This window comes from Aspergillus stella-maris (assembly GCF_047715825.1).
Source record: "Aspergillus stella-maris strain CBS 113639 unplaced genomic scaffold BDV14scaffold_27, whole genome shotgun sequence".
NCBI classification, from domain to species: domain Eukaryota; kingdom Fungi; phylum Ascomycota; class Eurotiomycetes; order Eurotiales; family Aspergillaceae; genus Aspergillus; species Aspergillus stella-maris.
In genome coordinates this window covers 234,217-258,799 of record NW_027396821.1, presented here as the reverse complement: position 1 = coordinate 258,799, position 24,583 = coordinate 234,217, and the positions used below count along the sequence as shown (strand labels likewise).

Sequence of the window (24,583 nt, the reverse complement as noted above, 5' to 3'; positions counted from 1 at the left end):
CCCGGGAAGATTCCCGAGATTGCATGATAAGATTAGAGACGATCTTTCGGCATTCAGCAGCATCTTCGAAGCCGATGCAGCGGATATGAGCGCTTCAAAGGATTTGATATGCAGCTACGAACCGATACGTGGTCTCCTGCAGGCTGTCGGAATATCCGATAAGATATTCTCGGCCTTGGCACATAATCTGCAAGTGCAAAGTCTCAGCGGAAGGAAATATCCGAGAGTGGGCTGTTCCAGACATTGATGTATCATGATCTGCCATGTAATTCAGGAACCCGAAGTGAGCCCGACCGCTAGTCCGCTAGAGATTTGACCCGAATTTCTAGCCTCTTTCTAGCTGCCGGTGACCGGAAGATACATATCGATAGGGATATCAAAAGCGAGAAAGATCAAGGAACTAAAGACGAGGACCCGGCGGACTAAAAAAACCTGAACGCCAAGTGGAGTTTACGGTACAATCCGCCGCGCTCGGGGAGGAACACGATAAGCGCATCAATCCACTTTCTATCTTGCTGTTGGCGGTCTAACGCGGCTCTCTTGTCAACATTCTTATCGCGGCGAGCTGAAACCTGAAACTGAGTTTTTTATCGACCAACAGATGCTCTTGACTAGAGCACGCCGGCTCCATCTCGGGAACTCGGCGGGCTCTATCGTCTTGTATTCCGAATGGGGACACCGCGGTGGCTAAACGTAAAGCCCGCATGGCTGGCAGCCTGGCAGCACGTTACAGAATCGGATATCGCTCGCAGGGTCTAATTGGTTGACAATTTGACGATGGTGATTCGGCATGCCGAGTGGATGGTTGGGCTGATCGTTGAAGTGGCCGGCAATCCGTGCTCCGGGTGCGCGATCTAGACTTTGGGTTGCGTACTACTGATGTTTCGAGTGGGACAGACGCTGCAGGTCTCGTCGAGCTTGATATTGTGATTAGCGGCCCGAGTGAGCTTGTCATACCTGGCAGAAACGTGGTGCATGAGGTCAAGGCATTGGCGTAGGTAGATGGTAAGGTAAGGTCCGTAAGTATGCTATCTAAGGTGGCTAACTGGTTAACGGCATCGCAATTGCGCCATGGCGGAGCTCCACCTTGAAAAGTCCCTTTTCGCTTGGCCCACTTTGCCTCTTTAGACTTTCAGCCTGACTCTGATGTTTGATGTCGCGATGCGCGTTGAGCGGGTTTTCCCGATATTTGATTGCTGGTTCAGGTTGTCGCAATCCAGGAACCTTGGAAGAGCATTGTTCTTGAGAGGACTGAAACCTGTAGATGAGTCATGATTGCGCGGTGAGATCTGGGAGCGGTTATGAACCACGTTCCTGCTAATTTTAGCGATATCTACAAATCTGTTGCTGACATTCGATCATGATATCATGCTTTGCGTCAACACGACGAATTTGTGTAATCGTTCTGTCTAGACAACGGTTGGCGTCATCGTTACTTATCACAACAGTGTTCCTTCTTTGCTCAGAGATAGAGAATGAGGATAAGGTCCAGGATTTGATTCCCTGGCAATTGGCAGGAGCGACTGTGCTGTACGGGAGCTGTGCCGGAGAACGTGGCATGTCTCCGAAAGGCCCCGATCACATGTTGGGTCCCGGAAGATCCCGATTATCTATACACGTTTCGACGATTATCGGCGGATGTTGAGGCGGTATCAGATTTCAATAATGATAGTTGATTAATTAATTGTGTTGCGAAATAGCAGAGTATTGAATTCGAGTGCAGAGCTCTGTGGATGAGTGTTAAAGGGGCTGGTTGTATAGTAGTATTGCGTAAGAGTATGAGATGCATGGGTTAGACGTCGATCAACCGCCTAGGAAACATGATCCTAGTCTTGGGACCTGGTCCCTTGAACCTTCAAGAACAGATCCTAGCAATATAACTCCGAATGGAAGTCCAGACCTTCAAATGTTTCGACATCCTTGTCTTGTCACGAACCTCGGCTCGTGGCTACCCCTCCAAGACACTATACATGCCAGGGCTCATCGAATAGTATCTTCTCTTCGCCCTGAGTCACAACTCAGTCTGCACAACGCAAATCTCAATCAAGCTATTATGTGATACAAGAAGATCGGTGCATCACAGCATCTAGACGTGGTTAGTGGGGTAAAAGTGATGACGAGTCTGGCTCTTGGACCTCTTGGTCAATAGTTGGTAGGTTCACCGAGACCGAGCACGCCGAGTGATCTTCAGGCTCCCCACTGCGGTTCTCTGCAGACTTCACGGACATGCAAGCTTAGGTTTGATCATCAGAATACTCCGAAGCGCTCATCATGATTCTCGTCGATGTACGGGATCAGCAGGAGCATTGACAGAGCGTGGTGTTTCACGTGTACTGGTGCATCTTGATCGACATCATGCCACCAGAGATCATCAGGCAATGAGATTCGGCAGCGGTGTACGGAGGGACAAGTATGAAGCATAGATAGATCCAGGATGTGTCCGTTAAGCGCAGGGTGTGCTTACAGAATTAGCACGGTTATACTTTGGATGGTGTCATCTCTAGCCAGGGCTATCAGCGAAAACTCTATTTATGTGGTTGTGTAACCCATGGTTTATCGCGGTGACACAGGATACTCCCGCATTACTTACATATGCACACAATGCTGCATCCAGTATACAGAGTCGATCAACGATTGTTCCTCGGCACTGAGAATAATTATAGGAGCTGAGAAACAACACAGTATCTGTAACTGTCTCATGACAGCGCATCGAAATGAGCTCAGCCCATCAAGCCACGCGATAAGCCCGTAGTCCGTAAGGCCAGGCGATCTGGCGAGGCAGTGTGGAAGATAAAGCCGGTGACGATCCAGCCGGGAAAATACTATCCAGGGCCTAAAATATTGGGTAAAATAATCATGATGGAATATTGATACCGCAAACAATCAGCTAAATACTGGTCGCGCCCTGCTTTTGCTTCTGACATTTTCTCTCATTCTACTTTCCCTTTGGTCCCTGCTCCTGCACCTCTCAGACCCTGCAGACTGTCACTTCGGTAGGTTCTCCGACCACATACCTACATTGCCCTGTTGCCCGGGACAGCCTTGTTGCTGCTTTGTCCACCTCATTGTCACTTAGCTTCCTTTTGTGCCTATTTTCCGGGCCGCGCTTTGCGCAGGTCAAACTGGACAAAGTGATGATACATAGATGCGGCCATCGCCTGATGTTCCTCTACTGACATGTTATCTCCCTTCAGACAACTTAGTCACTGAATCGCATCATTTCCGGCCCCGCCAGCGAATATTTACCTAGCTGGTAAAGTGCATGTCCAAACCAATCGCCACAGCGCGCCGATAAAAGGCCCCTCGCCCGTAGTCGCAAGCGTGACGGAAACGGCTGTTTTGGACAGACTCCACTTGACTACGCTCATCCCAGTGGGACCCGAAGATCGGTGGAAAGTGCCCTATCTGTGTCATACTTTTTTTACATTTTTTCGTTTTCCTGCCCGCCCTTGGTTTTCTATATTTTAGCTGGCCCACCCCCTTTGCACCTCTCCCCTGGTGCTCATACTCATCTCTCTTGTTGTTTTGTCCTCCGCCATGGCGCTCAGCTTCTTCAGCGGAGGCGGCAGTGCAAGTCACGCAAAGTACTTTGACATAAGGTGCGTCGCCAGCCTCTCGGCGTTTCGGCCCTTGTCCTCCGAACTCTACTAATCCGCCCCTCGTTGCTGCAGACTCGACGAAGATTACATTGTTTTCCGCGGTGGTGAACAAGAAGCTGCCAGTGCGCATTTGAGTGGAAAACTCATCCTCTGCGTCTCGGAACCTATTTCTCACAAGCACATTCGTCTCCACCTTACTGGTATTTCGCGCGTCTGGTGAGTGGTCACGATATTTTGTCTCTGGTGGGGCGCCCTGCTGACGACGAATTTCTCTTCTACTAGTTGGCACCTCCCCTCGAGTTCCGCTGGCGGCGGTCGCAAGAATTGGCGAGAGCGCGTTTTCTACGAAAAGACCTGGAAGTTCAGAGACGCCAGCAAGGGCAAGACCGAGATCCTGCGCCCCGGAAATTATGAATACCCCTTCGACGTCATCCTCGAGGGCTCCATGCCAGAGAGTGTGGAGGGCCTCTCAGAGACATATGTCACCTACCGATTCAAGGCCGAAATAGGTCGCAAATATGCAAAGGACATCATTGTGCGGAGACCTCTCCGCATCATTCGCACCCTAGAGTCGAGCGCTCTCGAACTTTCACACGCTATGGTATGTGGGGAGGCATTCCTGGTATGCTGGTCGCAGCCGCTGACAATGTTCTAGTCCGTCGAAAACATTTGGCCTAACAAGATCGAGTACTCGATCAGCACCCCGACTAAAGCCGTCATTTTTGGAACCAGCATCCGGGTCGATTTCAAGCTGATCCCTCTTCTCAAGGGGCTCGGAATTGGCCAGATCATCTCGCAGCTCGTTGAAACGCACGACCTCACTCTCAACCCTGAAGACCCCGATGCCATCCGCAACACCTACAAGACTACCCGAACGATCATCAACGACGAGCATACATTAGACGAAGACAACGCTTTAGAAATCATCGACGAGAGCGCGGAGGGCTACCAGTTCTCTCGGACGTTAGATCTACCCAAGACTTTGACAAGATGCCTGCAGGACACAGATACACGGGGTATCAAAGTGCGACACAAGTTGAAGTTCCGTGTGCAACTTCTCAACCCTGATGGACACATCAGCGAGCTCCGAGCCACTCTACCTGTTTCGATCTTCATCTCCCCGAACCTTGCCATCGACGACAACAACAACCTTGTTGACTCGAGTCCTCAGACGACGCAGAATGCGATCAATGATCTCGCTCAGCAGGCGCCTCCTCTGTACGGCGAGCACCAGTTCGATCAGCTGTACAGCGAAGTTGATCCCTCCGGTTACCGAACACCCGGTCCTGGGAGCGGCCCCGGTACTCCATTCGGCGCGCTCAGCCGCAACCTCTCCACCGAGAACCTCGCCTCTATGAACGCGATCACCAACACCGATATCTCCGCGTCTGCATTGCACCACCGTTTGATCAACCTCGACAACCAGGGTCACAGCCGCCATTCGCCATCAGATCACGATCATCTTGGCGTGCCTACAGACCAGGCCCCCACTTCTGGTCCTCCCTCTGGCTCCAACACTCAGAGCCCTGGAAGTCCAGTCCTCCCGCACAGATCGTCTGACGAAGTCGATCACGAAAATCTGCCTTCTGGAATGGCGACTCCATTCCACCCTCAGTATGCTGAGCTAGAGACTCTCAGTCGCGTCCCCAGCTATTCCACTGCCGTTCGTTCTTCTGTCCGCCCTCACGACAGCGGTCTACCCAACTATGACGCCGTGGTCGCGGAGAACTTCCACCAGTCAGCTCCCACCTCTCCCCAGGCAGCACACGTTCGCGGTACGGGCCGTGGAGGCGATTCCTACTTCAGTGCGCCCATGGACTTCTTCCACCGACCGGCGTTCCTGCATTCTCGCTCCCACAGTCATTCCGACGATGAGCGCAGGGTCCGCCTGGCTCAAGCACGCGGCAGAGCTTAGACTTTCTCATTCGATTCTTCCCACTCGACTCACGGTGAACGACTACAATATTTTTACGACCCTTTGTACCTGCGAAAACAGATACCCGCCGCCATTTCCTGCGGCCCGTTATTGAAGCCATTCTACCATAGCATGAAGCCGAGATTTCTTCACCGTCACCTCTCATCGACCACGGCCGAACTCGAACTCGACTGTTTCCAGCGCAGGACGCTGCTTTGCATTTCTTATAGACTCTCCTAATCTTCTTTTTCTCTTCTCATCATGGGCCCTTTGGCCTTTTACACTTTTGTATTTATATTATTGTTGAAGCATGCCGCAAGAGACGAGCGGTTGCTCAAGACAGACCAAAAGGTTATCTGGCGTTTTACATAGACGGATGGGTTATAGGGATGGATATCATGACAATAAGTATGAGCTTGCTAAAGCTGTTATGACCACACAACTCAAATTCTTTCCAATATTCCTGTAAAATCTTTTGCATCATCGGTATAACTCCGATAATGATCATGTGAAGCCTGCTGGATAAGGCAGAGACCACATGGCACTCAAGCCCTCAGGGCGGCAATCACGCGGTGATGTATCACACTGGAACGGAGCAACCGACAATAATAATGAATTATTGAAGACCTGTCCTACCTACCTACGTAGTTGGGTTGACGATGCTGCCTCCGGTTGACCGGAATCGCTTCACCGGGCTGCCCCTCGGCGTCAACTTCATGCCCTACAGTGCACATCTTTCCCTGCTGCCCTATTCCCTAGCCGCCCAGAATCATACCCCTGACTCACAGTCTCCTGCCTAAGCCTCTGATCAACCAGATCTCGCTCATCCGATCTACCTGCCGTCACACAGAAGACGATTCAGGAGAGCGGAAAACGCATGCGAGGGGTGGTGGGATGCCGATCGGGACAACACAGCCACACCTGGAGAGCGCAGGACCAACAGATGGACCCTGGGATAGGTTTGGGCATTGGCCAACGCCAAGGTGGTCACCCTGTCGAACTTCCCGATCGGGCCAAGTTGAGGCAGATCGGCGACCGATGTCGTCAATGGCTAAGGCGGTGAGGAGCCCCTCCTCGATTGCGCTCTGGGCGTTTGCATCATATTTCTCTGCTGTCTCGACTCTCGACTGGCTTCAAGAAAAAATCCCTTTGTTCTTGAAATATATCTCTAACTCTTCTATCTTTACTCTTGATCTTGTTTGTTGATTCTCCAATCTATACAGCTTTATCTTACTCATACGCTTGTCCGCATCAGGAGCCAAGACCCACCACCCTCCACTTGGCTGCCATCATAAGAGCGCCTTGACCCGGCCAGGCTCACGGACGACACTTGCTTAGCTGTGGCCTCGGCTCTTCCCCCTTTTTCCCCAGGCACCCAGCCTTCCATTGTGGCTTAATCTTACTATTTGGTTCACTATTGTTTATCTCTCGATCGATCTCCTCTTAGTGTGCCTTTTGCGATCCCTACCTACCTACATTCTACCTGCTAGTTCCATTTCGTCATAGTCGGTCAACATGTCGGCTGCTACGAGTCCGGTCGATGCAAAGCTCCCCCAGCGGTCGTATACTCTGCGCACCGTTAGCACGGGTACGGAGCGTCGCGCTTCAATGAGTGAGGATGAGGCTATTCCTGGGGCTGACAGTAATGAGGTATGTTACCATTCAATCAGGCCGTGCATTTGGCAATGTGGGGTAATACTAATACTGGTGATGTCTGTGCTAGACCACGAACCTCCTCGTCGAGCGTCTCCGAGCTTGGAAGCATATGTGCGGATACTTGGAGGATTATGTCTCTGTTACCGCTAGAGTCCAGAGAGGAATGTCGAAGGATTACGAGAAAGTCTTGAAGGTCCGTTGATCTGTGGTACATTTGCCCTTTATGGATACTGATTAGGTGGTTAGACAGTCAACGAGCCGCTGAAGGAGGGACACCACTTCTCGCAGAGCGCGGGTGGTGTCGCTTCGTTCTTTGAGAACATTCGTCAAAATACCCAGGTATGCTTTTCATCAGGTGAGCCTTTAATTGTGCGGATAAGGGCTAATTGCCGGTTTAGGGATTGATCAACCTGTACGCCGACGGCGAGAAGAACCTCAAGAGCTCCGTGCTCCCTACACTGGAGAAGCTCCACAAAGAAATCAAGGCCAAGTCAAAGGAGCTGCAGACTGGTGCCTCGAAGGGGTCAAAGGCTGTTGAGAAGGCTCGCGGCATCACCCAGAAGCATATTGACCTTCTCGCCTCGCAAACAGCCGCTTTGGATGCAGCCTCTGGAAATAAGGTCGAGACCGCCCATGACCCCTACATTGTCCGCCGGGGTATCAACCACCGCCTCAACAAGCAGGTGATTGAGGAGAACAACAACCGCTCGGAGATTATTGCTGTGCAGAACAACTTCCAGCAGTTCGAAGCCCACGTCCTGCAGGTTGTCCAGGCTGCCATGGAGCAACTTGTCATCTTCATCACCGGCCAGACCGATCGCCACAAGAGCATGTACAGCGACATCCTGGGCAACCTCCAGCGCATCCCACCGGAGTTCGAGTGGGTGAACTTCATCACCCGCAACGACTCCACCCTCGTCGACCCCGACGCTCCCCCTCGCACCCTCTCCAACATCACCTTCGCCAACCAGGACCACCCCACAACACAGCCCTTGATCCAGGGAACCCTGCAGCGCAAGTCCCGCATGGCCCTCAAGGGCTTCACCAGCTTCTTCTACGTCGTCACGGCAGCCCGCTACTTGCACGAGTTCAAGGACAACGACGACTTCGTCAAGGACCCCACCCCCGAGATCTCCCTCTACCTCCCCGACAGCCACATCGTCTCCATCGACGAAGTCAAGTTCACCTTCACCATCAAGGGCAAGGACGTCTCTTCCAACGCCATCGGCAACGCCTTCCACACAAGCTCCGAGTTTGTCTTCAAGGCCAATTCCGCTAGCGACGCCAAGGAGTGGGTGAACATCCTCAAGGAGGCCGCCCACTCCCCTATCGCTACCACCACCGCGGCTGCTACACCTTCACCAGTGGCATCCCCAACCAGCCCCGCTACATCCACTGCCCCCACGGCGGCTAACCCACCTGCCTACGAGGGCGCGCAAAGCCCTGTTTCCCCAGCCGGTGGCGCAGGCGTCAGCCGCTCCAACACAACCAAGACGACCGACACCGTCGCAGAGAAGGTCCCCTCGCCTGTGGCTGAGAAGTCTGAGACTGCCGCTGGCAAGGAGCCCGAGAAGGCCCCCGTTGCTGAGGAGAAGGCCTAAACATGCTTTCTTGGTTGGCTATTTCGAACGGATTACGATTAAAACGCACCTTTTGTTTCCGCTATATATTTTCTTGATCTAAGTTATTTGACTTGGCTACACTATGCTATAATATAATATACTTTGTGTTTTGCATGATGATTTGATTCAATATATCATTTCTTGGATTTCATCTTTTATTTCTGATATAACAGGTAGAGAAAAATCGCTAGATAATAATCAAGTCGGTCAATCAATCAATCAATCAGTCTTGTCTCAGTCTTACAAACATGTCTTGAGTTGAACATGGACAAACATCAAATCGAAAATCGTACAGTACGTGTAAGAGATAGCTATGTACATGGTCCTGACAACATGCCAGACGAAAAAGGAGAGATTCCGTGAAACACGCAAAGTTGGATCATTGCGCATTGCACATGGCACATGTCGCTTCGTAGGCATAGGCATGTTTGCTTCCATGCACCCATGACGTCGGCTCACAGACCGCTTTCCGGAAACCAGCCATGTGCCCGACAAAGCCAAGCGATAGGCCTCTAATCAGCATAATGAAGCGCAGTATAACGCAGTGCCACAAGGATCCCCTAAAAGTCCTCGGGACTCTGCAAGTCCTCTAGCTTTTGACCTAGGAACCGGCCTAATGCCGCGGACTTTGATTCCAGGGCAAGCAGGATAGATGGTGGTGTTGAGAGGTTTAAACTAGCGAGGCGCTCGAGGTCCCTGCTGCGGTCGACTTCGTATTGGGATTCGAGCTGGGCTTGGGTCATGTACCCGCCGCTTACGGCGCCGGCGCCCGGGGTAGCGGCGGGTGTTGTGGAGGTGGATGTTGGATTTGAGGTTGCGCCGTTTGTGTGGGGTTGGGCTGTGGGTGTGGCGGTTGATGTTGATGTTGTGCTTGCGGCGTCGGTTTGGAGACCCGTCGTTGAAGAGGCGGAAGAGGCGGTGTTTGAGTTTGCGAGAGATGTATCTGTCGGTGTTGCAACGGCTGAGGCTGTCTTTGATGGTCCCACGGCAGCAAGAAGGACCTTGTCTGCGATTCTGGTGACGACCGCAACAGAATCATCTAGTTCGAAGACAATCGAGCCTACGTCACCTAGGGAGACGGACTGCGCTGTGACATATGACGAGGGGTTGCTGGCGGGATTGACGCCAGTGAGGTTGCCGCTTGACGCGTTCTTTGCGTAGCATGTGTACGCGGCGCCGTATGTTGCGCTTAGATTGCGGAGCTGGCGAGATGGGAGGGACGAAGCGTAGGCGAAGATGGCGCCGTTAGTGGCGAAGACGCTGTGAGCTGTCAGTTTGGGATCGACACAAGAGAGACGCAAGGGAGAAGGTCCACGTACAATATGGAGGTGATCTCTGGCGGCGAAAGGTTATCCTCCAGTAGATCGGAGAGGGCCTCCGCGTCGAGCATTTTGATATCCGGTAGACCGGGAATCATGATGTCGGAGTCACTGTGGTCGTAGCACTCTCCTACCGCGAGGTCTTCTTCCGAGTTGTCGTCGTCAAGGTCCCAGCCTTTGGGCGGTGACCAGGAGCAATCTTCTGGGAAGAAAAAGTGGTTGTCCCAGTAGTCTTTGTCGTCGTGCTCGTACTCGATGGGGTCTGTCGTATAGTCGAGCAGATCCTGGGCGTATTTGACCTGACTTCGAGCCCAGTATGGACGGTGGTGAGGGTCGTCGAAGCCACCAGGTCTATAGGGGAAACCGGTGTACTGATGCCTGAATTCAGCCATATTGTTTCAAATGGTGGGCGTAATAGTGGGGAGAAAGTAGGAAGGGTAAATTGGGAAGAGAATAAATAGATATCCAAGATGACAGAACAATAGTACAAGGCTATCACATTAATGACATAGAGAGAAACGAGTAGAATCATCCAACGGCGAGTCACCAGTTGTCAACAAACGGTTGAAACGACATCCACAGAAGCAGGTGGCACAGAGGGTACACAAGGGGGTGGCAGGCCTTTTTCAGTGGCAGCCGGGAGAGCATAGCGCGCCATGTAAGAGGCAGGCTCATGATCTCCTGCGCCATGGCCAAACGGCCGGGATTGACAAAAATCGAAGACAGAAAATAGAAAGTAGAAAGTAGGAGGTAGAACGTGGGGAGAGGGCTGAGTGGGGGGCTGAAGCTAGGAGTACATACAGTTGTCACAAAGTGGTGAGACGCCGAATGAGAGGCAGAGGAAAGAAGCGAAGAGGAGATCCCAAGCCAAAACGGCAAGAAAAAGAAAAGAATATTGACACGATAAACAGGCAATGCGAAACTCAAAACGGGCAGGGCTTCGTGTGCAGACTGCAGTGGTGAGCAGCTGGCAGGCGGAGGGGACGACAGACAGACAGCAGAGACGATCCACGAACCTTTCAGCCTGTCAGCGACAAGGATTTTGGATCAGTTCAAGACAGTTGATGCGGAGTAGGAGTTGATCGGAATGCTGACAATCCGTGGTAGCTTGACAAGGCAGAGAGAAGGAGAGACTAGAGTGGTTGGTGAGTGGTCAGTGGTGAGGCTGGAGCTGGAGCTCTGCGGAGTAGCCTGTTTGGGACTAGGTGCATGCCGCTCTAGCCCATCGAAAGACTTCCTACTCTTACTTCCACTCCATCCCCAGACAACATCTCACATTCGAGTCATCGTATGATTCATCCACTGCTGCCTTGATTCAGACCATTACTCTCTACATTCGAACACTGCGCTAGGAACTCATTATTCAGTCGCAGAATATCCATGACTACCACCGTCGCCCGGCGCATTTCTCATCCAATGAAGCTGCCCGTATTAGGATCCGAGCGCTGAATCACACTTTTTGATCTTCAGATCCTTTCTTGCTAACCGTGTCTGCCGCGCCAAAGTTTTTGGGTATATCGGATCCAAGCTGAACGTTGCAAGGGCGTCCCAAGATGCGGAGACAAGAGTCAGCATGAGCCATTTTTCTAAGTCGCCAGGATTCCAACAAGAACCAGCAGCAGGCATGTTTTCTTTTGGCGCCCCCTCGATGTGCCGTTTCTGACTCTCGAGTAACGCCGGTCTTTTCTCTGTCCGGCATAGTTAGCCTCGCGTGAAATGCCAGATTCCCAGCATGCACGATCAGAGACTTGGCTTTGAAGGAGTTGGAATCCGGAGGATCGGCTGCGTTCGTTGCTGACGAGAGCTGCAAATCGGAAAAGCAATCTTTCTTTTTCCCACTTGCGGTTTTTTTGGTCGCCATTGTCAGCCTCTCTCGTCAGTCCGCTTTTGCCCAAGTACTATTGTTGTTCAATATCAAGAACGGCACTCGCGGGACGGCACGGAGGACCTTTTAGTTGAACCCACCCGACTCCTAGACGCGACCTTGCAACATCATTCTTGTCTCCTGACTGGCAGAACGAGCCCAGAATCTGCATAGAATGTAAGGAGGGTCTTACTGCGCCCGAGTGGATTCCTTGCCAGATTCTTGTGCCATACTAGGAAAGGCGCCGGTACATGATGGGACCTTTAACTTCGACGTGGAGCCATCCTCACCCACCCCCATTTCCTACTCCGGACACTTGGGCGCACGTGGGCTATAGGAATCATTTTTACTCATCAATACTACTAACTAGCGACATAACCGGTCTCTTCTGCAATGTCATTTGATCACTTCTTGCTGGTGAGTGGAAGAAGAAGCCAGTGGGTGACATATTCTTCCGTGCAGTCCGCTAGAAGCAGCCAAAATATGAGACGAAGGGTAGGGAATGTCTGAGGATTCCCAGACAAGCGTAGCATGCAGATATTGCAGAGCTTTCCACACGGAGATGGCCGAAGCGCCGAGGGAGGACCATCCAAACGAAAACGAAAACGCAATACCATTTGTGCCGACTTCGATGTGACTAGCCGTCTTGCAAAATACTAGAATCCATCTAGTCCAGTTTTCACATGAACCTCCGGCACCGCCCCTGCACCTCTGGCCAAGCTCGAACCTGGCTCCCAGAAGGGCTTCTCACCATAAACCGCCGTCCGCTTTCCTTCTCTCTCATCCGTCCTATACCCGCCTGGAATTGCTCTATGCGCCACGACGCGGTTATCCCAGAACGCAACGCTGCCAGCCTCCCAGTGCCATCGGACGCTCAGATCGTCAGCTGAGTGGAGATGTTCACGGAGAAAGTTGAGGATATGCAGTGCTTCGGCGCCCTTCAGTTCGGCAATGTTTATCACAAAGGCAGGGTTGTAGAAGAGAGACTGCTGCTTGGTCACAGGATGAGTGCGGATCTAGGACTGGTCAGTGCTTGACTGAATTGAGTGGGTGTATGAACGCACAAGAGGGTGCTCTCGTCGAATTGGTGGTCTGAATGTGGTGCCACCGCTGTTGATGGTGTTGATGTAGGTGTGCTAATGCAACTTAGTCCTGCCCAGATCTTCAGGTTCAACAAGTCATACCTCAGAGCTATGAACTCCGTGCAGTCCCTGCAGCGTCTTCTTGAAAGTCGGGCTGAGCTTATCGAACAACGCAGTCTGGCTAGCAAACACAGTATCGCCGCCTAAACGGACCCAGTCAGTCGACGCTAACGCCTTAAGATAAGCGTGAATACCATATTCTGGAGCCTTGACCATTCTGAGCATTGTGTAAGATGGTGGATTAATCTCGAAGGAGTGGTCGGAGTGAAACTCTGCGAAAGCACTACTGGAATGCTCAAAAGAACGGATGTCGCTGCAAGCCTCAGCAAATGTCATTTAGACGGGTAACATGTCTCACCCTCCACGCCCGAGAATCGTTACATGGCGAGGATCGACTTGATTGGGATATCTGTCTTGCTACAGACATCAGCTCCTGCGTGTCAACCGTATTGCGAAGTTCCAGCAGAACCTACGATCCCATAATGCTTGAACAGCTTATACTGCCCGTCCAGGTCGAGATCCTGGTCTCGGAAAAAGACAACTCCTCGCTGTTACTGGCGATTAACATTCGTCTACGGTGATCCCTTCAAGAGAGGTGAGGATACCTCAGCAGCCAACAAAGCTAACTCATCCATCTGTCCCTCGTCGAGCTTGCTCAATTGGATCCCTTGCAGCTCTATCCCAATGTACGGTGTCAGATGCTTGACTTTTGTAGCGGCCGACAAAAGTGACTTCTCAGGATCGGCGAAGAATGCGCGGTCTCGTGGGGGCTGAATTTCCTCGACCGGGGGATGAGGTGGTGTGTAGGAGAGAACCTGAGGTGTAAGACCTGTATGAGCACGGAGCATGATGTAGCTACGCGAGCAGAGAAATTCGCTTATTCGCAGGTAACAAAGAGGTGAGAGACTAACAGAGCAACACAAACTGGGTCAGAATTCTCGTAGACAGATTTGTTTTAAGCTTCTCAATCGAGCACGAGAATGTGTCTTGGATGGCGTTATGTTGCAACAGCTTATCTCGACCCCAGATTGCTCCTTCCCAGCATTGGCGTCAACGCTATGGATCGGCTTCCCTGGCCGGGCACCAACCGCCAATAACAAGACTATCAACACCACTCAGCGTTACAGGGTTGCAGGGTTACTTATCACCTCATCGCCAAGGAAAGCACGTTCTCTCAGTCAATACAAGGATTAGATTCGTCATGTCTGGGGTTGGATGGCTCCAGACTTTATCTTCCATACTTTATATCCTCGCCTCTCTTTCCTTTCGTGTTTAGTGTTTACCAACACCATGGCTCTTCTCAAGTATTCAATCGCTACCAAGTCCAAGGCAGACGAGCGCAATAATGCGCCGACCGCGGGGGATCCATCCGGCCTGCAAAAGGAGCTGGCTACCGTGGACGAGGTGCTCGCCAGGAAGATGGCCCTGGTCAACGGCGCAATTGATGAGATTGGAATGACGCCGTTTCAATGGAAACTATTCTTTCTCAATGGCTTTGGGTATGCGGTTGACTCGGTACACTTCACGCTTCCATACACAAGTTCGGAAAGTTAATTTGTGTCCAGCTCCTTGTCGTTTGTCAATCCATCGCCCAGCCAGCCGTCACTCAGGAATTTGGCAATCCCAGCGCAAAAGTCGCTGGAGTAGCTCTTGCATCGCAAATCGGTCTCCTCGTTGGCGCTGCAGTCTGGGGCTTCTCTGCCGATGTCATCGGCCGGAAACTGGCGTTCAACTCGAGTCTCTTCATCTGTGCTACCTTTGTGCTCATTGCCGGCGGCATGCCCAACTACATCTCCTTCTGTGCTATGTTTGTCACACCCTCTTTGTCTACATGTGATGTGCTGATCAGTTAGGGTTGCCATTTACTCGGCTGGCGCGGGAGGCAACTATGTCCTTGACGCGACGAATTTTCTTGAGTTTCTTCCGGTATCGCACGCCTGGCTTGTCACCTTTCTGGCCGTATGGTGGGCAGTCGGATACACCATAACCGGTCTGCTAGCATGGGCCTTCATGAGCAACTTTTCCTGCGACCCCAACGCCACAGTCGCAGAGTGCACCCGGTCAGACAACATGGGCTGGCGCTACCTCCACTTCACCTGCGGTGGCCTCGTCCTAGTGCTAAGCATTTTGCGCCTCATCGCAATCCGCATGTCCGAAACCCCCAAATGGCTCGCCAGCCAAAACCGCGACGAAGAGCTGCACAAAGTCCTTCTAGATTTATCAGAAAAATATAATCGCCCGTTTAGCCTGAAGCTAGAAGATCTCCAGACACAAGGCCGCGTCCAGGGCACCGAGAAATCCGTCTGGTCAACCCTCCGGCTAGCCAGCCACTTCACAGGCCTCTTCAGCACGAAAAAGCTCGCATACTCTACAATTATGATAATAATCAACTGGCTGTTGATCGGAACAGTGTCCCCTCTCTACAGCGTCTTCCTCCCATACTACCTCTCATCCCGCGGCGCCGACACAGGCGACAACTCAAACTACACCACCTGGCGCAACTACGCCATAAACCAAGTATCCGGCCTGGTGGGCCCCGTCATCGCCGCCGTCCTCGTCGAAACACGCCTCATTGGCAGAAGGCGAACGCTCGCAATCGGCGCCGCAGTAACAACCGCCCTGCAATTCGGGTATACGCAGGTGACGACCCCTGCTCAAAACGTCGGTGTATCTGCCGCTATCACCGCAGCATCCAATATCTTCTACGGGACCATATACGCGTATACGCCTGAGATATTACCATCCGCGCATAGAGCAACGGGGTACGGGCTCTGCGTTGTGCTTAATCGCGTAGGTGGCATTGTGGGTGTTCTTGTCGGGAGTTATGCGGATGTTACGACTGTTGTTCCGTTGTGGATCTGTGCGGGATTGTATGCGGCACTTATACTTACTAGTTTGTTGTTGCCTTTTGAGAGTCAAGGGAGGAGAAGTTTTTGATTCATATATGTGTAGGAGCGGAATTGTGGGTTTATGGGTATGGGTATGTAGGTGGTATAAATTATGGGACAAGAAAGCTCATAGATACCCCGGTATGGAAATAAACACGCTTATGATACACCCAGTACATCGGTCTCTATTTTTCACACTATAAATCTCTATATATCCCAGCTTGCACTTGCACCTGCACCTGCGTTGGTAGCACTCAAAGGTTCAAACAAACGCCCTACAGTGACCTCCCAAACGCCCCCGCCCCATTCGCACCAGGAACAGGATCAGAATGAATCCCTCCACCAGCTGCATCCGCCGCACCTGTCCCATGACCAGTCCCATGAGTCCCATCCCACCAAGGCTCAATATCATCCAGACTCGGCAGCGGGACATCCACATCCCCCTCCCCGCCCGCACTCGTATGCATGCGAAATGCAGTCGCCGCTGCACTATTCGTGTCTGGTATATTATCTGGCAAGAGGCCCAAATCTGAGTCGCGAATCCAGGAGTCTATATCTGTTGCGCCGCCGGTTGTTGTGGCTTGTGGGTTTAAGGAGAGGGGTTGGGTTTGGTGCGCGTGCGCGTGCGGTGTAGTGAGGGTTTTGAAGTCGAGATCTAGGCCAGGTGATGTGTTGAAACCTCCTGCCCCTGGACCGGCTGCAGTTGTTGGGTGTCCATGCGGGTGGAGGGAGAAGGGCGCTGATGTTGATATAGATGGGTTATGACCATGACCCGGCGGTCTCACAGTACCATTAGTAGCGCCGCCAGGGCCAGGGCCAGAAACACTCAGCCGGCTCTTCTTCCTGATACCTTCTACCTCCTCGCCTGCTCGATGGATCGCGTTCCCGATGGACTCTCGATCCCTGACTCCGTTTCCGTTCGGTGGGCCGGGGATCCGCTGGCTCCCTGGTGCTTCGACAGCGGCGACACTAACGCCCCTCTTTAGCGCGCCCGATCTTCTCATTCTCGCCTGCCATCTTCGCTGCAAGGAGACAAGGAAATCTCTTGTGCGCTTCGCATTTTCAAAGCTTTGACCTAGTTCATCGAGGGCCCTAAAGCAAAGGTTGAGGTACGCAACCATTTCAGCACCGTTACCCTCCAACCCCAGATTCGCGAACTGACTAGCTCGCGCCTTTGAGGCAGATGGCGTTGTACTTATCGTGACGTAAAGGAGGATGAGCGCAGCACTAAATATCATGCTCACGACCTGGTTGTTCATGCGCCGGAAGGAGTAGTGCTTTTCGTAGATGTGAAGGAGGCGAGCGATGGCGATGGACGATTCAATGACCATTCTGCGAGCGTGTGTATAACCGGGTCCTTGGCGGGGGGCACGAGGTTGGATATAGGATTTTGAGACCCAGGGGCGGTGCGTGAAGATCACGATTTGGTGGTATTGGAGGCTACAGGAAACTGTATTAGCATGGTGAAGAATAGGGCTGGATGAGACGTAACGTACTGGAGCATCAGAAGGTGAGGCAACCTCGGCGTGGTATCATCGTTGAGATCAACGTCCAGAATACTCGGCAGGTTCGCACGCCAAGCGAAGAGATCATCTGTAACTCTATGGCAGAACCGTTGGAGTTCATGGCGAGGAATATCAGAGCATCCGTAGAGGACATGGCCCAGTGGAGATATTATCTCCCAGAGGACCGCAAATTGTCGACTAATCAGCTCGTTCGGGTTCTTAAGCGCTTCACCGCTGAATGTTTCTTGGTTTGAGGGAAGGCCGTAAGGGTACCAGGTTCCTTCTTTGCCGACTGTTAGGCCTGAGGCTGGTTTTGGTACGGTGATGTCGCCGGCGTTCATGCGGAATGGGCGGCCGAGGTAGAAGCCCCAGAAGCTGGGAGAGTTAAGAATGTGCTTTGATTCGGAGCTACAAATAGAGAGACTCACTGGTCTGCGGCGTAGCTACCCCAGAATGCTATCCGGCGTACGTCTGCTTCGAAGGCGCTCATATCGCCCCTTTCGACGTAAGGTGTCATGTCCAAGTGAAGGCCGAGGTCGAAGGCAAGTCTCATGGACATTCCTATGTTTATCAGCATTAGAGTCGTCATCTCCGGAAAATACGATACGTACCGCTGTAGAGCCAACCACGGGCATCACGGTTCGAGGCACCTTCATGGCAGCTTAGGATAACCAATGCTTGCACCGTAGCGACGCAGGGCGAGTCCAGCTCGATCTCCAGCAGCGCCTTGGCGCGGTCCGCAAAGAACTCTGAGAGTGACTTGGGGAATGTAATGAATGTAGGGTGGTACCGTGCTTCGAAGGCACTTCCAATAGCGCACCTGCATTTGTTAGAATGGTTTAGCACTAGCTGTGCAATGAACTTACATCGCGTTTGTGAGTACCTCCGAATAGAACGGGGTATCGTCGAGATCCTCCCTCCAATTTCGTCTAGCAGTGTAGTACATCTCCTTATCGACGACATACGTACTGCAGTTCTGCCACGTAAAGTAAAGCTCGAGAAGATGATCTTCAAGAGCTTGATCAACTGACTGCCCGACCCGCAAATGGTTAAGGATGTCCTGTCCATCATGCCGGACAGTTCGTGCATCAGGGCGCTGCCGCTGCTGAGTCGCAGATACATCAACAAGATTGAGGTTCGATGTCGCACCAAAGAACCGCAGATGCCCGTCTCCAGCGATTTTCAGCGTTCCGATGCGGTGAGAGATCTGCTCAATGACGTCCTTTTCTGCTTCGTCTTCCTCGCCGCTGTCGCTATCTTCTTCTCGCTCGTTCTGTGCTTGTTGAAGGAGGACTCCAGGTTGTTGGGCGATATCTTGAGATAATTGTAGACTATCCGGGCTGTATCCGTGTTCCGGAGATGCCTGGTATTGCCCGTTCATGTTTGCGTAGAGAGAGTCTAAGCTCTCTGCGGTCGGAAGGGCAAATTCCCAACTTGCCTGAGGGAATGCGAAACCGAACGGACTCATTGTGTCCAGGTGGTTTACGGTTGGATTCGCGGTCGGAGGGTTGGCGAGAGTGTCCGGTGGTGGCAGTGTCTCAGACGTCCCGTTCGCAGCGCTACTATACACAGGAACAGGAAGCGGACTGTGAGCGGGTGGGTGCGATGGCGGGCTCGATTGGCCATTGACTCCGTCGGACACTGGCGAGTCCCTTTTCTTTACTGTCCCGCGGAGAATTTGCAATGTATCCAGGACCCGGTTGATCCCTGCTTCATCATCGGGCTTCATTGGTGGTGGCTCGAGGCCATGATCGTAGATATATTGAATGAGTTGGTCGATTCTTGCAGAGAACAGCTCTGTTGCTGCGCGGAGGGAGACTCTGGAGGAGGTTAGCTGCGACAGGTTTTCGACAGATTGCAGCGAGAGACGCGGTCGGCCAAACGAGGCCCTGGTATCTCGCATTGGAAACAATGCACGGATATGGATGGAACGTACTTCCGCTTGTCATCTCCATGCTGGTACTTGCACTGCTTCCCTTTCCGCTCGCAATTGTTGCAATGGGGTGAAGCACCGTCGCACTGTTTCCAACGCCGTCAATTTCCATTCGATTAAAAAAACACGAGATGAAAACATACTCTAATCTTACTCTCCCGACAAGGAACACAAGCAGTAGTAACGTGCTTCCTAGGAGCGCGCTTCGGCTTCTCCGACTCCTGCATCGTGTCTGATTCGATTTGAGCTAATCGATGCCGACCGAGAAATTATTGTGAGAAAAGGCAGGTCCAAAGAATCAGCCAAAATCAACAGAACATTTATCGAAAGCAAGCATGTCCGAGACCAGCTTCATGGGTATAGGGATAGGGATAGCGAGGGAGAAAGAGATGACAAAGAAGTCGACGTTGTTGGCGGACGGGGCCCGAGGCGGGGGAGGGCAAGTCCGGGGAAGAATTTATACACGGGCCATCCTGATAAACGCTTCGGCACTGGCAGCCTGAGCCAGCCCTGGCCCTGTACTCACGGGCCACTGTGCCAGACAGAGATCGGTCCGACTGGGGAATTTTGCCCCTCTGGATGCTCCCCACTGGCATTGCCCAATCACATTATGACGCTGTCTCCAACTTCTCTGCGCAGAGTAAAAACCCCCGTGTTGCTGTCACCTGACGGGGTCTTGTGTGCAGCGCAGAAGCAAAAGCCACCTTGCTTTAGGCTATATTTTACCGGCATTGTAGCGATTTGGAATTTGGGTCTTATTTTATCTAGACCAGACCCTGACTATCCATCCACTGGCATGTTCAGTGTTAGTTGACGTAACTTGACTTGAGTGGACGCGGGCGCGGGGTCGAGGTCGCCTCTAGCTTAGGAACTGATCTACCGAATCTAGAAAATTACCGACTGCGGAAGGAATATGCTCCTCAACTTAAAGACAAAGGCATTCATTCATTCAGTGCTAACCATCATAACAGGTCGGACTATACATTTGACGATCCGAGTACAGTGTATCTACTGCGTCTTCATCTCCTGGTCCTGCTCGACGTGCTCAACCTCGGGATGCTGGTGGGCAAAGTCAAGCGTGCTGACTTCTGGCAGGGCCACACTGTCCGATGTATAATGGTTAGATCGAACGTTGCAGTAGATATTTTTGGGGTGTTGACATACGCGAAAGCCTTGATCAGCTTGTACTCGTGCGTGATGGTTCCGCCGTTGGAGACAGCGCCGTCCTTGACACTGCGTGAACTTGCGTCAGTATGCATCGCTAGCTGTACGAGAAGGATGAGGTGTCTCACGCTTTGATGTCGTCGTCAGTCGCGCTGGACTTGAGTTTGATCTATGTTGGTGTTAGCATATCTGTGTCTGATGGCGAAGAAACCATGGAACGAACGATGTAGCTCGGCATGTTGACGGTGTGGGTAAGAGTAGTGAGACCTCGGATTCTATACTCTATAGTAGAAAGTGGATATGGAAAGAAGTTGGAGTCTCCCTGTGCAACGACGACACTAAATAGCAAATGTTGACACAGTTGATGAGGTGGCTTGCAGCCTGGTCTCACTGCGACGTGCCCCTCTTTAGATTGGGTGATCTGGCTACGTCATCGCAATCTACAATCTATCCGGAGATGCCCCGAGACAGTTGAGCTGATTTATCTAGCATATTTGCTTTTGTTGCTATGTCATAACAAGATAATCAAGATGATGGAGTAACTGGCGATATTATTTGTACATAATATATATTTATCTACCTTACCAGTTGCTGGTGCGCTTCAACGTCTCGTTCTGGATAACCTCGATCCAGTACCCGTCAGGGTCGAGGACGAAAGCGACGTTCTTCATGCGGCCGTCCGTCAGGCGCTTCTTCCAGTTGACGTTCAGAGACTCGAAGCGCTCGCAGGCGGCGTTGAGATCGTCGACGGAGATACCTAGATCAATCAGTATACGTTTCAAGCGGGGGTTCAAATTGTACATACAGATGTGGCCGAAACCTTGCGGCTCAGCATTACCATCGTGGTATACCTTGCCCTCCTGCTTCTCAGTGCCGTAGTTCCATGTCAACTCAAGCAGACCCTCCCACTCGGCAACGGGGTTCTTGGCACTCTCATCCGGCTTCGGGTTCGAAGCAGGGTAACCCAAGAAGTATAGGTTGAACCCGTTTTCCTTGTTCTCAATAGTGCGCAGCAGGGCCATGCCCATAGTCTCCTGGTAATACTTCAAACTCTTCTCGGCATCCTTGACACGCAGCATGGTGTGGTTCAAGCGGTACTCGTCGGTGTTCGTCTCGGTGTTGTAGTCTGCATCCTTGCGGCGGATGATCTCAACCCAGTACCCATCGGGATCCTTCGCGAAAGCAATGTGCCTCATGCGGCCCTCGGTGAGTTTCTTCTGGAAGGGGTAGCCTGCATCTTCGAGACGCTTGCAGGCAGCCTCGATGTTATCAACGGAGATGGCGATGTGGCCGAATCCGCGGTGAGGTTCTGTGTTTCCGTTCGCGATGGCATAGTTGGGGTCGTTCTCGGTGCCGTGGTTGTGGGTGAGTTCGAGGACGGCGTGACGGTCGGTCCAGTGGCGGTCGCCCTGGAGAGATTGAGCGCCGTTGTAGGCAAGGAAGTAGAGGGAGAATTTGTTCTCGGGGAAGTCGAGCTGCTGGACTTGGTTCAGACCGAGGAATTTGTAGAACTCAACTAAAGACAGCGCAATTAGTAATGAGTTTGCGATTGCGATGTGGAATTGCACTCACCCGATCGCTTAGGGTCCTTGACCCGGAGCATAGTATCTGTTTCGTAAAAGTTCCATGGTTAGTCAAATGTAAGTTCGCATGCCTGAGAAATACTTACGGTTGAGCTTGTAGGTGTTGGTGTCGGTCGCCATTGTCGCGAGAGTTCTACTTGAAGCTATGCACTGTTAGCTGATTGGCTGGCAAGCACGTAGTAGATCACGCACATGGTATAATGGAAAGTCTGGGACTGAGGACCCTGAGGATAGGCAAGGAGAAGAGAGAGCGATTCCCAAGCATGAGGAGGGGCAGCAGACTATTAGTGAGCAACAACGCAGTTGGAGGAGAAACGGCGCGGTGACACTGGCAGAAAGCTGAAAGGTGGGGTGCTGCTGCCAAAGCTATGACGCTATTCCTCCGTGAGCAATCTTCTCCGACTATCACCGTTGCCAGAGGCTGATTTTGCAATGCGACTCCTCCTACTTATTGCAAATACTGACAGCTATCGTTCAAGATGACTTGCCTCTGTACGGCACTCGAGAACTGCCACAGGATGTTGAGGCCTGTCGGACCAATAGTGGTCGAGACAGCCTTCATGTGATGCCTGAGGCAGTAAGGGTTCTGGCCGCGATAATCATTGTTTACACTGCTTGGCACCTGGGTATTCTGTCCTACACTCGAACAATGTCCTGTCTAGACACCCATTGCGGCCATGCCATCTGTGAGCTGGCCAATGTCCGACTCCCTTCGGCCATCTTTCTGGCAGTCCTTCAAGTGTTCGCTCCTTTCAAGAGTGATATGGGCCTTTCAACTATCCTAAAAGAGCCCTCGAATTCCTAGTTCATGCAGTGATACCAAGTCTCTTCTGCACCAGACCCCATCGGTTCAGGAATCTCCAGATCTTATTGAGCACCCTGAGAGCAGCTTTCTTTATCTCGAAGGCTACTCAGAGTGGTTTATATCGTCCGAGAATCCATGTGACCTTGGTCCTATCAAAAAGGCTAATCCGAAGAGAGTCTATATCGGGGTCTCCTAGCCGGCTACTACTCATCTATCGGAGTATATAGCTGAATGGCCTGGTTATGAACGTCTTCCGAAATCCGCTGGCAATTTTCTTGGTATCTTTGCTCTAGGCTGGTCCTATGTACTTTCGACTCGGCTCATAGAGCTGCGGCGGACAACGGTGGAGGATGGAACTTCTATACCGGACTTTGGGCAACATCAAATGATAACCAATCCTCCTCCCCCTCGATCGACCTTGAAAAATGTACTCCCGCAGAAGCTCAATGGTGGGCTGCACTTCTTGCTCCTGGATGCGGCTAGCAAGCTATGCTGGTTCGGGATGGGAAAAGGTACTATTCGCCCTGGGAGTGTCATCTGAACGATACCACGTTCACCAACCTGAAGCATCACGCATCTCTTCCATTTTCTAAGGATGCGTCGCCTCCGTCATCTTCTCAGGCTCAAGCATTCTTATCTAATCTGGCTCGCCAGTACAATTGCTTCGATCAGCTTCTCGCTGCTTTCACTGCTACCCTGACATTTCCCCATCACTCAAGGTTCGGCTTTCCGATCATACTGCCAGGGTTTCTGCAGCCTCCAACTATTGCACCACAAGATTTGAAGCCTTACTATGAGAATAACCTGCCGAGTTCAGATGAGATCCCACACTTCATGTGTCTTTCAAGAACTCCAAATTTTGTGACATCATGCCTGGGAAGCTGCCTCTGGGATGAATCCATAACCAGTAACCTCGTCAGCGAATGGCTCCATCCCCTCTTCAACGAGTACATACCGCGTCTTCCTCAAGAACACAAGGTCAACACACTCCTCCATATCATGGTCCACCGCAGACCAAAAATCGCATCTCTATGTCTCGACTCCGCTATATCCGGCTCATTACCTCATATAGTTCAAAAATGCCACTCACATATCCTGCGTCCATTCCTGGAAGCAAGTACCTGGACAACCTCACCACAGTCATTCATGGACCCTGAAAGGCCACGACCGATATATATTCGCTTGGTTGCTGGGGTTGTGACGTGACGAGATTCCTCGATAAATGTGCGATTACATGCAAAATGCGGACACAAAGAGTCTTATAAGTCTTGGAGATGGATGATGCAAGGTGGAACGACTTTGAGTGATACTGGGCTCCTGTATACCAGCGATGCCACCGCAAGGGTCCAATCTACGAGTCCCATATCGACATCCGCTACCTATGCTATTGATATTCTTCAATCTCTAAGAGAGGTCCGCCTTCTTCGTCCTCTACTATCGCTCTAGCTGACTTATGGACAAAAAATACAGGCTACCTCTATTCTCCTACAGATACCATCCATACTATCCCCAGCCCTTCAATTCATTCTCGTAAAAGCAAGCAGGACCTTATGCCTCAGCCAAGACGCCAGCAAAAGCGATATAACAG

The 24,583-nt window shown here is 51.8% G+C and overlaps 11 protein-coding genes across 11 annotated transcripts; 6 read left to right on the top strand and 5 right to left on the bottom strand.

The window, feature by feature from the left end:
* The first annotated feature begins 1,086 nt into the window (after nucleotides 1–1,086).
* Nucleotides 1,087–1,850, top strand: BDV14DRAFT_173423 (uncharacterized protein). Its single transcript, XM_073768729.1, has 2 exons — nucleotides 1,087–1,251; nucleotides 1,308–1,850. The coding sequence occupies exon 2, from the start codon at nucleotides 1,361–1,363 to the stop codon at nucleotides 1,643–1,645; it is 285 nt and encodes a 94-aa protein (XP_073628177.1). The 5' UTR covers nucleotides 1,087–1,251; nucleotides 1,308–1,360; the 3' UTR covers nucleotides 1,646–1,850.
* BDV14DRAFT_173420 (uncharacterized protein) lies at nucleotides 1,851–2,832 on the top strand. Its single transcript, XM_073768728.1, has 3 exons — nucleotides 1,851–2,151; nucleotides 2,251–2,500; nucleotides 2,591–2,832. Exons 2-3 carry the CDS (start codon nucleotides 2,435–2,437, stop codon nucleotides 2,750–2,752), a joined length of 228 nt encoding a protein of 75 aa, XP_073628176.1. The 5' UTR covers nucleotides 1,851–2,151; nucleotides 2,251–2,434; the 3' UTR covers nucleotides 2,753–2,832.
* Nucleotides 2,833–3,537: 705 nt separating this feature from the next.
* On the top strand, nucleotides 3,538–5,514 carry BDV14DRAFT_200199 (arrestin family protein; the record flags this gene model as incomplete). The annotated part of the gene is made up of 4 exons (XM_073773455.1): nucleotides 3,538–3,599; nucleotides 3,672–3,815; nucleotides 3,882–4,200; nucleotides 4,255–5,514. 4 exons carry the CDS (start codon nucleotides 3,538–3,540, stop codon nucleotides 5,512–5,514), a joined length of 1,785 nt encoding a protein of 594 aa, XP_073628175.1.
* A 1,361-nt stretch (nucleotides 5,515–6,875) lies between these two features.
* Nucleotides 6,876–8,920, top strand: BDV14DRAFT_60510 (PH domain protein). Its single transcript, XM_073777134.1, has 4 exons — nucleotides 6,876–7,164; nucleotides 7,238–7,363; nucleotides 7,417–7,509; nucleotides 7,569–8,920. The coding sequence occupies exons 1-4, from the start codon at nucleotides 7,030–7,032 to the stop codon at nucleotides 8,769–8,771; spliced, it is 1,557 nt and encodes a 518-aa protein (XP_073628174.1). The 5' UTR covers nucleotides 6,876–7,029; the 3' UTR covers nucleotides 8,772–8,920.
* Nucleotide 8,921: 1 nt separating this feature from the next.
* On the bottom strand, nucleotides 8,922–10,850 carry BDV14DRAFT_60699 (uncharacterized protein). Its single transcript, XM_073777135.1, has 2 exons — nucleotides 10,112–10,850; nucleotides 8,922–10,052 (listed from the first exon to the last, which is right to left on the bottom strand). The coding sequence occupies exons 1-2, from the start codon at nucleotides 10,501–10,503 to the stop codon at nucleotides 9,353–9,355; spliced, it is 1,092 nt and encodes a 363-aa protein (XP_073628173.1). The 5' UTR covers nucleotides 10,504–10,850; the 3' UTR covers nucleotides 8,922–9,352.
* Nucleotides 10,851–11,987: 1,137 nt separating this feature from the next.
* Nucleotides 11,988–13,965, bottom strand: BDV14DRAFT_208820 (TauD/TfdA dioxygenase family protein; the record flags this gene model as incomplete). The annotated part of the gene is made up of 6 exons (XM_073775496.1): nucleotides 11,988–12,991; nucleotides 13,040–13,111; nucleotides 13,160–13,260; nucleotides 13,312–13,438; nucleotides 13,591–13,665; nucleotides 13,723–13,965. 6 exons carry the CDS (start codon nucleotides 13,963–13,965, stop codon nucleotides 12,632–12,634), a joined length of 978 nt encoding a protein of 325 aa, XP_073628172.1. The 3' UTR covers nucleotides 11,988–12,631.
* Nucleotides 13,966–14,407: 442 nt separating this feature from the next.
* On the top strand, nucleotides 14,408–16,054 carry BDV14DRAFT_189760 (MFS transporter; the record flags this gene model as incomplete). The annotated part of the gene is made up of 3 exons (XM_073771245.1): nucleotides 14,408–14,632; nucleotides 14,683–14,924; nucleotides 14,971–16,054. 3 exons carry the CDS (start codon nucleotides 14,408–14,410, stop codon nucleotides 16,052–16,054), a joined length of 1,551 nt encoding a protein of 516 aa, XP_073628171.1.
* Nucleotides 16,055–16,167: 113 nt separating this feature from the next.
* Nucleotides 16,168–19,588, bottom strand: BDV14DRAFT_60793 (transcription factor domain-containing protein). Its single transcript, XM_073777136.1, has 5 exons — nucleotides 18,377–19,588; nucleotides 18,122–18,330; nucleotides 17,939–18,071; nucleotides 17,502–17,885; nucleotides 16,168–17,445 (listed from the first exon to the last, which is right to left on the bottom strand). Exons 1-5 carry the CDS (start codon nucleotides 19,411–19,413, stop codon nucleotides 16,281–16,283), a joined length of 2,928 nt encoding a protein of 975 aa, XP_073628170.1. The 5' UTR covers nucleotides 19,414–19,588; the 3' UTR covers nucleotides 16,168–16,280.
* Nucleotides 19,589–20,361: 773 nt separating this feature from the next.
* Nucleotides 20,362–21,097, bottom strand: BDV14DRAFT_173401 (uncharacterized protein). The gene is made up of 4 exons (XM_073768727.1): nucleotides 20,831–21,097; nucleotides 20,736–20,776; nucleotides 20,608–20,676; nucleotides 20,362–20,545 (listed from the first exon to the last, which is right to left on the bottom strand). Exons 1-4 carry the CDS (start codon nucleotides 20,843–20,845, stop codon nucleotides 20,452–20,454), a joined length of 219 nt encoding a protein of 72 aa, XP_073628169.1. The 5' UTR covers nucleotides 20,846–21,097; the 3' UTR covers nucleotides 20,362–20,451.
* A 12-nt stretch (nucleotides 21,098–21,109) lies between these two features.
* On the bottom strand, nucleotides 21,110–22,535 carry BDV14DRAFT_173393 (lactoylglutathione lyase GLO1). The gene is made up of 5 exons (XM_073768726.1): nucleotides 22,383–22,535; nucleotides 22,277–22,333; nucleotides 22,180–22,215; nucleotides 21,413–22,123; nucleotides 21,110–21,364 (listed from the first exon to the last, which is right to left on the bottom strand). Exons 1-5 carry the CDS (start codon nucleotides 22,453–22,455, stop codon nucleotides 21,189–21,191), a joined length of 1,053 nt encoding a protein of 350 aa, XP_073628168.1. The 5' UTR covers nucleotides 22,456–22,535; the 3' UTR covers nucleotides 21,110–21,188.
* A 705-nt stretch (nucleotides 22,536–23,240) lies between these two features.
* BDV14DRAFT_60443 (uncharacterized protein) lies at nucleotides 23,241–24,511 on the top strand. Its single transcript, XM_073777133.1, has 2 exons — nucleotides 23,241–24,408; nucleotides 24,466–24,511. The coding sequence occupies exon 1, from the start codon at nucleotides 23,485–23,487 to the stop codon at nucleotides 24,199–24,201; it is 717 nt and encodes a 238-aa protein (XP_073628167.1). The 5' UTR covers nucleotides 23,241–23,484; the 3' UTR covers nucleotides 24,202–24,408; nucleotides 24,466–24,511.
* Nucleotides 24,512–24,583: the final 72 nt, after the last annotated feature.